The 11,806-nt window shown below is 43.1% G+C and overlaps 1 protein-coding gene across 2 annotated transcripts in view; it reads right to left on the bottom strand.

The window, feature by feature from the left end:
- The window catches only part of MTOR (mechanistic target of rapamycin kinase), a 151,745-nt gene that overhangs the window by 84,679 nt on the left and 55,260 nt on the right, over positions 1 to 11,806 (bottom strand). For both annotated transcript variants that reach the window (XR_012089784.1, XM_007980575.3), the window contains exons 26-28: positions 8,216 to 8,358; positions 2,872 to 3,034; positions 2,589 to 2,734 (exon numbers count right to left, since the gene is read on the bottom strand). Coding sequence is in view for 1 of the 2 variants with exons in the window: in XM_007980575.3 (XP_007978766.1) it covers positions 2,589 to 2,734; positions 2,872 to 3,034; positions 8,216 to 8,358 (452 nt within the window). In the remaining variant the exon portion in view is untranslated. The remainder of the gene's footprint in view (positions 1 to 2,588; positions 2,735 to 2,871; positions 3,035 to 8,215; positions 8,359 to 11,806) is intronic.

The raw sequence follows: 11,806 nt of genomic DNA, 5'->3' as shown, positions 1-11,806 counted from the left end.
CATGGTGAAACCCCCTTTCTACTAAAAATACAAAAATTAGCTGGGCGTGGTGGCACACACCTGTAGTCTCAGCTACTTAGGAAGCTGAGACAGGAGAATTGCTTGAATCCAGGAGGCGGAGGTTGCAGCGAGCCAAGATTGCGCCACTGCACTTCAGCCTGGGGACAGAGTGAGACTCCATCTTAAAAAAAAATAATAAAAATAAACATAAATAAATAGCTGCACAAAGATGTTTTTGTGTAAGGCTACCCTAATTGTTTCAAAAAGAATTTAGGGAAGTTGACTCAAACATGTATACTAAAATGAACTCTAAAAAAGCAGACAAATTGGTGAAGGGAAAATAAGAGTAGGAAAAATAAAAACAAAGTCTGTGGGGGTTGGGAGAGAGTTAGTAGTAAAAACAGGTAAGATGTCTGTAATTTGTTGGAGGTAGACTAGGAATTTAGCTTCAAGCTCTCCAGTAGCCACTGTGAGGAAAGGAATTCAATCCCTTACTGCAAAGCGATGTCTCCAAGGCCAGATCAAAGTAGTGGCTCAGGGACATACAACCAACAGTGGGAAAAGACCCCTGAGAAGAATTTCCATGAGGCTCACCCACAGAACTAGGGTAGTGCTGTGAGCAACTTTCTTAATAGCAAGTTTGTCTAAGGTTGTTTCTTAAAACTTCCTTCAGTACAGACGACAGTATACCACCACAACCGGGCTTAGGAAAAGCAGCTTTACAAAATCAGAAGTAAAAACTGCAAACGGAAGCAAAAAAAGAAAGGTGATAGGAAGATACAGGAGACCAGCAGAAGGGAGGCAGAAATGCAAGCTGAGTTGACTTGGCTGAGGACACCCAAAGAGCCAAGCACACTGGCTTTCCCCAGAAACAGCATTCATTCATTCATTCATTCATTCATTCATTCATTCATTCATTTATTGAGACAGAATCTCGCTCTGTCATCCAGGCTAGAGTACAGTGGCATGATCTTGGCTCATTGCAACCTCCACCTCCTGGGTTCAAGCAATTCTCCTGCCTCAGCCTCCCAAGTAGCTGGGATTATAGATGTGCACCACCACGCCCAGCTAATTTTTATATTTTTAGTTGAGATGGGGTTTCACCATGTTAGCCAGGCTGGTCTCGAACTCCTGACATCAAGTGATCCACCCACCTTCGCCTCCCAAAGTGCTGGGATTACAGGTGTGAGCTACCCCACCTGGCCTGGAACAGCGTTTTAAACAAAGGACAAGATCAATCTCCAGGGAATTCTGAGGACTTACTTTCAATTATATTTGCTTACAAAGCTAAATAACCTTCTAGAGCACTTTTCCAGGCCTCTTCTCTGCTACAAATCTGCATAACTTTAAGTTTTTATGATTGTCTCAAATATGGGGAAAAATTAAGGGTGGAATTAGGAAAGTTTCAAATAGGTCTCAAACAGGTGAGCAAGGAAATTAATACGCAAAATGAGTTATCTGACCTTAAAGTGATCGTACTTAGTTACTATATTTTCTATTAGTTATCATGTGAGAGCACATTACCTAAGCCAGAGATGGAAGGAAGAAATGTGGATTTTCACATTTACTGTGTCTGATTTGAAACTGAAGCATGCCTCAGAGGACGGAAAGTTTTTATTTGTTCCTACATGGTATTTCAGAAATCAACATTTTCTCCAAGTCCAATTTATTTAGGCAAAAACAGGATTCTATTTCTATCTTTTTGCTTTTTAAAGTGTTAAAGGAACTCTTTTAAATATCTTCTCAAAAGCACAGCTAGGAAAGGACTTGGCTGTTTGATCACCCTCTCAAGCAAAGTAGGCACCACACACAGCAGGCTCTATTAGCCACGGTGAAGGAACTTATTAGCTGGATGATTTTTTCTGAACTATCTGCAGTGAGATGAAAGACCATGTTAGCATTCACATGAAGATAATGAGATCCCAGAGTTGATATTCTCTGATAATCACTAGGGGAAGCGAATGATTCTTTAGGAGCTGGACTTAATGTTTCGTGCTGCTTGTAATTTCCTAACAGCAGAAAATTTATTAAACAACCTATTTTTTCCACACCCAGAAGACTGAAAACTGTCTTAACAGAGGAGCGAACATAACCACATCAGAGAAAAGACCATTAGATTTCAGATTATGCTCTGCCTTTTATATTCACAAAACACCATAGGAGGAAGATGCAGGCATCAATAGATTTAGTTGATAAAACCCCACTGTGCCTTTGGGTACCCTCTGAAGCCCAGGAACCAGCACATTCTACTCCAGTTCTAGACAGCACTATCTAACCCAGACGTAAAACCTATCTTCCTAGGCTGCCATGGCCACAGAATTGCTTCTCAACTAATTTCACTGGAACAAGAAAGGACAGGTTGGAAAACAACAGGAGCCCAGGTGATAAGGGTCAACAGAAATGACAATCATGGCTAGATTCCTGGGAAGAGCCATCTGCAACATGTCACTTAAACGTGCTGGCCAGACCCAGAGGCAGATTTCACAGAGCAGAAGTCTCCAAGTGACACCAGTGAAGTGGCACCAGGCAGTAGGATAAGAGAGGTCATTTTGCATGAAGGCGGCAATTAAAAAGGGTTTATAGCCTACCTGATGAGAGATTCTAGAATGGCAGGGGTGGGGCCTTTCTGGAACTCCAGTTCTTTGTAGTGTAGTGCTTTGGCATATGCTCGGCACTTGGCAGCTCTTTCACCCAGCAGAACAATGCCGTTGTCATCTCTCAGTGGCAGGGGGCCCTGGAGGAGAGCAAAACCTCACAGCATAGGAAAATGGCAGATGGGGCACAAACAAGAGAAGGCTGTGTGGATGCTTCTCTCCTCCCACCAGCTGGTTCCCTGTCAGCCTCCATCTGGACAATGGGGAAAAGTCTCACCTTGTCACTGTGTTCCATGAATTCAGCCAAGTTTAAGAGGGTTTGTGTGACTTCAGCGATGTCTTGTGAGGTGAGGGCCAACTCGATGCTTCTGATGAGCTCATCCTGTTGATCTTCATTCAATTCAGACCAGCAGGACACAAATGCAGCATTGAAGAGATCCCTGAAGGCACAGAAGGTGGAAAATAGAGAGACCTCCCATGCCTCTGCCTGCTGCCTCAAAGTCACACCTATCAATTCGCTTTTGGCATCACTGATTTTGGTTACACAGACCAGTGCTGTCCAAGAGAACTTTCCTGTCCAATATGGTAGCCACTGATGATTAAAGCACTTGAACTATGGCAAGTGTGGCCAAGGAACTGAATTTTACATTTTATTTATTTTTAATTAAATTAACCACATATGGCTAGTGTCTACTGAATCTTACACTGCAGGTACAGACACTATGATATGTAGGGACTTGGGGGGCAAGTGGCAGGGCGGGGAGAAGAGCAGAGCAAATTAACTTTTCTCCAAAGGAATATTTCTTGGCAGTTTTTGCATCATTTCTCTTCACTGGAGGAAATGGGAAATGAATAGAATGGGGACTTCTGACAAATAAGTTGGCATTAACAAATGTGGAAAACAATAATCGTTAAATGATTCTTGGGATGTTTCTGGGACAATGTCTAAATTCTTAAGGTCAGAAATGTCAAAGACAGCATCTGCAATTGCTTTCAAAATATAACCAGAACCCTTAGTTGGAAGGTCATAAAAAATGACAACAGGACTAGAAGCATTAGCAAATAGGATCCAAATCTGTAAGTTCTAAAAGATTTTCTAAGCCAACAGTTGGGGCCTCACAAAGACGTGGGACCAGAGGTTCCATTTCAAAGATTACTATGACTACTTACATTACCATAGTACCACATGATGGACACATTTGCCATCCCTTACATCTTACATCAATCCTATCCTCCCCACTGTTCTGGTGACTGTATGGGGAAGGGAGTGGGAAACAACAGGATATACCTACAATGGATAGATTTAGCATTTGATGCCTCTATACCTACTTTCTTTTTTTTTTTTTTTTGAGACGGAGTCTTGCTGTGTCGCCCAGGCTGGAGTGCAGTGGCGCGATCTCAGCTCACTGCAAGCTCTGCCTCCTGGGTTCCATTCTCCTGCCTCGGTCTCCCCAGCAGCTGGGACTACAGGCGCCCGCCACCACGCCTGGCTAATATTCTTGTATTTTTAGTACAGACAGGGTTTCACCGTGTTAGCCAGGATGATCTCAATCTCCTGACCTTGTGATCCACCCACCTGGGCCTCCCAAAGTGTTGGGATTACAGGCGTGAGCCACTGCGCCCAGCTTATACCTATTTTCTGTTACATATTAACAGGTTAAGTCGGACCAATGCGTATAATTTTGTAATTTGATAGAAAAAACAAAATTTGAAATCCAAAGGATAAAATGAAGACCAAAAAAAGTCTGTTATAAATTTAAAAATAAGTTTTCGGAGCCAGGTAATTACAGTCACTGGTCATCCAGGCAACTTGGGAGACTGAGGCAGGAGGATCTCTTGAGATTAGCAGTTCAAGACCAGCCAGGGAAATATGCAAGACCTTCTTCTCTAAAGACATGAAAAAAGTTTTCCTGATCTAGGTCAGAGGCCACACTGGATCCTGAATGAACGTACTTGGGACTAAGGGGATAAAACATTATGTGGGTATCACAAGCCTCTTGTGGATAACACTGTGCTCAGAGGTGACCTGGGCAAAAAGAGGAATAATAAAAACATTGGCTGAGCATATGCTATCTCCACACTACGGAAACAGGGAAGTCCTAGAAACTATTTTAAAGCATTAAAAAATACTTGAAAGAAATTAGAGGAAGAAAATCATGGCATCAAACCAACAGTCTCAGGGGCCATCACTACTGCTAAATATACATCATAATAGCAAACCAGCTGTGCTGACAAAAATGAAGTGAAACGCCTTGCTTTCTGCTTCTTGCCAATGCGAAGGGCTGCTTATTAATTAAATCACCATTTTATGCCTCATTATAAATAATTAATGTCCAATGCAGAAAAATCTAAAAAATAAGGAAGAGAATAAAAAAGAAAATAATCACTCCTTAAGCCTTCCCTAGAGATAACCATCGCTATATTACTTTCTTTTTTTTTTTTTTTTTTTTTGAGACGGAGTCTCGCTCTGTCGCCCGGGCTGGAGTGCAGTGGCCGGATCTCAGCTCACTGCAAGCTCCGCCTCCCGGGTTTACGCCATTCTCCTGCCTCAGCCTCCCGAGTAACTGGGACTACAGGCGCCCGCCACCTCGCCCAGCTAATTTTTTGTATTTTTTAGTGGAGACGGGGTTTCACCGTGTTAGCCAGGATGGTCTCGATTTCCTGACCTCGTGATCCGCCCGTCTCGGCCTCCCAAAGTGCTGGGATTACAGGCTTGAGCCACCGCGCCCGGCCATTACTTTCTAATCTTTATCCTATTCACATTTATTTTAATTTTCAACTTTGCATTCCATTTTATTTACTTACATTATATCATAAACCTTTCACATGCATTAAAAGTTTTATAAACCAAAAAAAAATTTTTTTTGAGATGCAGTCTTGCTCTGCCATCCAGGCTGGAAAGCAATGGCATGACTGTGGCTCTCTGCAGCCTCCAAACTCCTGGGCTCAAGCAATCCCCCCAATCCTCCCATCTCAGCCTCCTGAGTAGCTAGGATTACAGATGCATGCCACTACGCTTGGCTAATTTTTTATTTTTGTAGAGATAGAGTCTCGCTAGGTTGCCCAGGCAGGTCTTGAACTCTTGGCCTCAAGTGATTCTCCTGTCTCAGCCTCCCAGAGTGCTGAGATTACAGGCAGGAGCCACCATGCGCAGACTGTAAACCAAATTTTAAATGGCTGTTTAAGATTTACTATTTAGGCCGGGCACAGTGGCTCATGCCTGTAATCGCAGCACTTTAGGAGGCTGAGGTGGGCGGATCGCAAGGTCAGGAGATCGAGACCATCCTGGCTAACGTGGTGAAACCCTGTCTCTACTAAAAGTACAAAAATTTGGCCGGGTGTGGTGGCACACACCTGTAATCCCAGCTACTTGGGAGGCTGAGGCAGGAGAATGGCTTGAACCCAAGAGGCAGAGGTTGAGGCGAGCCGAGATCGCGCCACTGCACTCCAGCCTGGGCAACAGAGCAACACTCCATCTCAAAAAAAATAAAAATAAAAATAAAAGATTTACTATTTAAAACAATACATTTTTTGGCGGGATTGAGGGATGAGAAATTACCTGATGGGTACGATATACACTATTATTCAGGTGATGGTCCTACTAAAAGCCCAGACTTCACCACTATGCAACATATCCATGTGACAAATCTGCACTTGTACCCCAAAATCTATAAAAAATTTTAAAAATTAAAAAAAAAAAAAGGTGATGACTCATGCCCATAAATCACAGCACTTTGGGAGGCTGAGGCAGGACGACTGCTCGAGTTCAGGAGTTTGAGATCAGCCTGGGCAAGACAGTGAGATCTCGTCTCTACAAAAAATAAAATTAGCTGGGCCTGGTGCGTGTCTGCAGTCCCAGCTCCTCAGGAGGCTGACGTGGGGATCACTTTGAGCCCAGGAGGTTGGGGCTGCAGTGAGCTGAGATTGTGCCACTGTACTCCAGCCCGGGCAGCAGAGACCCTGTTTCAAAAACAAAAATGAAAAACCAGGCAGGGCACACTGGTTCACTCCTGTAATCCCAGCACTCCAGGAGGCCAAGGCGGGTGGATCACTTGAGGTCAGGAGTTCAAGACCAGCCTGGCCAACATGGTGAAACCCCATCTCTACTAAAATTACAAAAATTAGCCAGGCATGGTGGCGGGTACCTGTAGTCCCAGCTACTTGGGAGGCTGAGGCAGGAGAACTGCTTGAACCTGGGAGGCAGAGGTTGCAGTGAGCCACAATCATGCCACTGCACTGCAGCCTGAGTGATAAGAGCAAGACTCCATCTCAAAAACAAAAACAAACATGAAAACAAAAAAACCAACCAAACAATAAAAAAAGATAAATGTCTAAAGTGATGAATATCCCAATTATCCTGATTTGCTTATTACACATTATATGAATATATCGAAATATCACATGTACTTTGAAAATATACGTACATCTATTATGTATCAATAAAAAAAATTTTAGCCAAGTGACTCACGCCTGTAATCCCAGCACTTTGAGAGGCCAAGGTGAGCAGATCACTTGAGGCCAGGAGTTCAAGACCAGCCTGGCCAACATGGCGAAACACTGTCTCTACTAAAAATACAAAACTTAGCTAGGTGTGGTGCTACACGCCTGTAATCCCAGCTACTTGGGAGGCTGAGGCAGGACAATTGCTTGAACCGGGAGGCAGAGGTTGCAGTGAGCCACAATTATGCCACTGCACTCTAGCCTGAGCAATAGAACAAGACTGTCTCAAAAAAAGAAAAAAATAATTCTGGCAAATTCTATTTTCCAAAGACGTCTGCAACAGTGGCTCCTGTCCCATACACTCTGTGAGAATATTACTTCTCCTCTATCAAGAGGTGGGTGTCCATGTCTTCTTCCCTTGAGTCTGAGTGCACCTTTGTGGCTGCCTTGAGCAACAGAGTCAGGTAAAAGTGACTCTTCATGACTTCCAAGCCTCTTTATGACTTAGGTCATAAAAACACCATGCTCTTCCACTACCTCATTCTCTTGGGACACTCACTCCTGAAGCCAGTCACCTTCTGTGAGATGGCCCAAGCAACCCATGGAGTGATCCCATGGAGAGGAACCAAGGCCCCCAGCCAGAGCTGCTTCCCTAGTTGAGAGTCACCTGCACTTTGCCAGACACACAAGCCAGCCTTGAATGCGGATCCTCCATCCTGCCCCAGTCAAACCATCTCCACTGACACCATGTGGAGCGGAGGCGAGCTGTCCCAAAAGTCCTCCCAAATTGCAGATTCAGGAGTAAAATAAATAACTGTTATTGTTTCAGACCATTTTTTTTCCTGTCATTATTTGTAACAAACAGCAATAATTAGAATACCATTGTTACTGGCAATAGGTTACATTCAACTATTACACAGTTGCTTTTAGAGTTATAAGTAACTTTGTAATTAAAATGTTAGACGTAAAGGTACTAGAAAAAGGAATTTGTGGTCTACTAGCAAGGTTAAGATAGATGCTACAGTATGAGCTTGTTGACTTTGTGTTTTTCTTTCTTTGCATCCCACAAAATTAGAAAAATTAAAAATACCGGCCCCTTGATTATTACTTCTAATAAAAACTAATTTGTATATATCATTTTCTAAGTGCTGATCTTCTCCACCTGCCCTGACACACTATACCTGGCCATCGGGTTGTAGGCCTGTGCCAGGGCCCAGCAGGAGCGCAGGGAGGGCGATGATGAGTCCTTCAGCAGCTCCAGGCTCAGCCGTCTCAGCCATTCCAGCCAGTCATCTTTGGAGACCCTTCTGGCAGCACCCCAGGCCTGTGATCCCACAGGTGACAACGGAAAACAATCAGCTTCAAGGGCCAATTGAAAAAAGTCCTCATCTATTTAATGATTATTCTACTTTTAGATTTATAAAATCCATCTTTCATGAAAAAATTCCCCTAGAGTGCAAATACAAAAGAATAATATTTAATTAAAAGCCATAAAGCAAGAGCAGCAACTCCGGAACATACCACACTGTGGAAAAAGCCTGTTTCACAACTTCTTTGTGCTGGACTCTGACTACAGCAAAGGAGAGAGTTCTACAGAACCAGAATACATGGGACTGCCACACTTGGGTGCATTCGACAAAGCCTAAAGGGCTCCAGCAGGGCATGAAGGGAGCTGCATCCTCTACATTAGAACACCAGGTCATCTGACAATGAAGAGTCACGCAAGAAGAGGGAAAAGGCTCAGGTTTACACCATAGTGAATCATGTTGCAACCAGGTGAGCAGTGAGCCCAAAGCACACGGCACTGTGGTAGAACAAGAAAAAAGCGTTGAACAGATTTAATTTCTACTCTATCCCCTCCAACTTCTCTCAGACCTCTGAACTCTCCAGACATCAAGAGTTACTACCAGGGGCAGCTTAGGCAGGTGGGTGGAAAGGCTGAGGTTTTGGAGAGGTCAGTACAGTGTAGTGGGCAACAGCCACACTTGACTTGATGGCTTGAGTTCAAATCCCAGTTCTATAACATAATTGGCTCTCTGATCTCTGGCAAGTCATTTAACTCCTCTGTGCCTCAGTTTCCTCATTTGTAAAATGAGGATTATAGTTTCTGCTTCCTGGGGTTTTTAAGTTAATAAATGTAATGAATTTATAACAGTGCTTGGCACAAAGTTAGTACTATTTGCCTATTTCTCTCAAGTTAGAAACACCTGCCTGGGATCCTGGCTCTGCCACTCAGCAGCTGTTAACACCCTGGGCAAATTACTTGTATTCTGCAGCTGAGCCTCAGAGTGCCTCATCTAGGGATAATGTATCTAAATGACTTAGCTGGAATAAATGAGCAAAAAATGACTGTTATTATTGTCAAAACGACACCTATTTGAACTGGCCTAGCCCTAACTACACTAAATCCCCAACTTTTAAAATACATTCTTCAAAGATTTTTCCAGCAGGACAGATCAATCCTCCCTAAATGGGGGAAATCATGTAAGTCAGAGCAGAAGGTCTCAAACTTCGGACCAGTGAAGTAGTCCAGTGAGTGAAAAGACCCCATGTGCCATACCATCAAGGACTCAACTGTCACCTCCCTGGGATATACTAGAGATCTGCTGTTGCTTCTAAAGAGTTACTGATGAATAGAATTAAACAAACTATCACTTTATGTCAAAAACCGAAGTAGAAATATTACAAGAGACAAACTAATACCACTGACCATACAATGAGAACTCCTGAATGAGAAGGAAGAGGGGACTAGATACCAAAGACTTGACTTTTAGACCTTTTTCTGTTGAGCAAAATGGGAATATCCAGGCCTTTCCTGCCCACAGATATCTGGCTTCTTCCCTATAAGATGGGTCTGTGCGTAGCTGTATTATATTATACAGCAATTGTTAAAAGCTGGACATAACCAGGGAAGTATTATTAGTTTCTTTTTCCCTCTAATGAAATGGTTGGGCCTGGGTAAGACAGAGACAATTCAACACAGTGGTTAAGAGAGTGGGCTCTGGAGTCATGCTATCTAGCTCAAATCCCAGCTCCACCACTGATGCTAGTTGACACTGGGCAAATTACTTAACCTGTCAGTGCCTCACAGTCCACATTTACAAAATGGGACAGCAATGACAGCACCTAACTCATGGGGTTATCATGAAGATTAAATGAGTTAATATAAAGTATTCCACCACAGTGCTTGACACATTGAAAGCATTCAATAAATGTTAGTTGTTACTATTACTTGATAAATGGCAGTAAATATGTTTTCAAAAAATCATAGCTTAATTTATCAACTAGGCCAAGTCCCCCATGTGGCTCTTTCCCCCTGATCTGTAAAACATTATCATCTCTCAATTCTCTGGGTTAGGCCAAGTCCCCTATGTGGCCCTTTCCTCCTGCTCTGTAAAACATTATCATCTCTCAATTCTCTGGGTTAGGCCAAGTCCCCTATGTGGCCCTTTCCTCCTGCTCTGTAAAACATTATCATCTCTCAATTCTCTGGGTTCTATATAATAACTGTGTAAACACGAGCTGCTTCCTCTTGCCATCCACCCACTGCTGATCACCTCATCTGGTGATGCTGGTGCCTGTTCATAGAATGCCAGCTTACTCACGGTGAAGGTAAGCCCAAACGGATTATCATAAGACAGACAGTAAAGCTGCTGAAAATTCTGGAAGGTGTTCTAGAGGTATATATAAATGGTTTTTATGTTTTCTGTATCACATAAATCCTATATTATCATAACCAATAAAATGGTGACTGAGGTGGCAAATTGTTACTCTGAAAGTTGGTTAAGACTGATAAATATACCAATCCCTAATTATTATTACACGACTATAAGGAGGCACAATTTACTTCTGAACAGTGAGTTCTGCTGCCTTTTTTTTTTTTTTTGGTGAGAAAATCTTGCTCTGTTGCCTGTGCTGGAGAGATGAAGTGGTATGATCACTGCTTACTGCAGCCTTGACCTCCCAGACTCAAGAGATCCACCCAACCTTAGCCTCCTGAGTAGCTGGGACAACAGGCATGCACCACCAAGCCCAGCTAATTTTTGTATTTTTTGTAGAGGGGGATTTTGCCATGTTGCCCTAGCTGGTCTTGAACTCTTGGGCTCGAGTAATCCTCCTGCCTTGGCTTCCCAAAGTGTTGGAATTACAGGCATGAGCCACTGCACCTGGCCGCCTACCTCCTCTTTTTTTTTTTTTTTTTTTTAAAGAGAATCTTGCTCTGTCGTCTCGGCTGGAGTGCAGTGGTGCAATCATAGCTCACTGCACCCTGGAACTCATGGGCTCAAGTGAACCTCCTGCCTCAGTCTCCCAAGTAGCTGGGACTATAGGCAGGTGCTACTCTGCCCAGCTAATTTTTAAATTTTTTTCAATTCCTTTTTTTTTTTTGAGACAGGGTCTTACTCTGTTGTCCAGGTTGGAGTTAATTTTTTTCATTTTTTCTTCATTTTTCATTTTTGTTACAGAGACGGTGTTTTCCTATGTTGCCCAGGCTGGTCTCAAACTCCTGCTCCAAGTGATTCTTCAAGTGATTTTGGCCTGCCAAATTACTGGGATTACAGGCATGACCACCACGCCCAGCTCCCACAATTTACTTTCTAATGAAATAGATCTGAGAGTCAGCTGCAGACGATTTTGTCCAGAGTTTTGAACTTGATCTACTTTCTCAGGTGAGATAAATTAAGAGTCTTTCTTTTGTCTATCTGGCAAGATTTATGCTTATTTTTTCCAAGTCTGGGTAGAAAGCAAAACTTTCTGGAAGCAAACTAGATTAG

The sequence above is a fragment of the Chlorocebus sabaeus genome, chromosome 20, assembly GCF_047675955.1.
Source record: "Chlorocebus sabaeus isolate Y175 chromosome 20, mChlSab1.0.hap1, whole genome shotgun sequence".
Classification (NCBI taxonomy): domain Eukaryota; kingdom Metazoa; phylum Chordata; class Mammalia; order Primates; family Cercopithecidae; genus Chlorocebus; species Chlorocebus sabaeus.
This window is presented reverse-complemented; position numbering and strand designations above follow the sequence as displayed.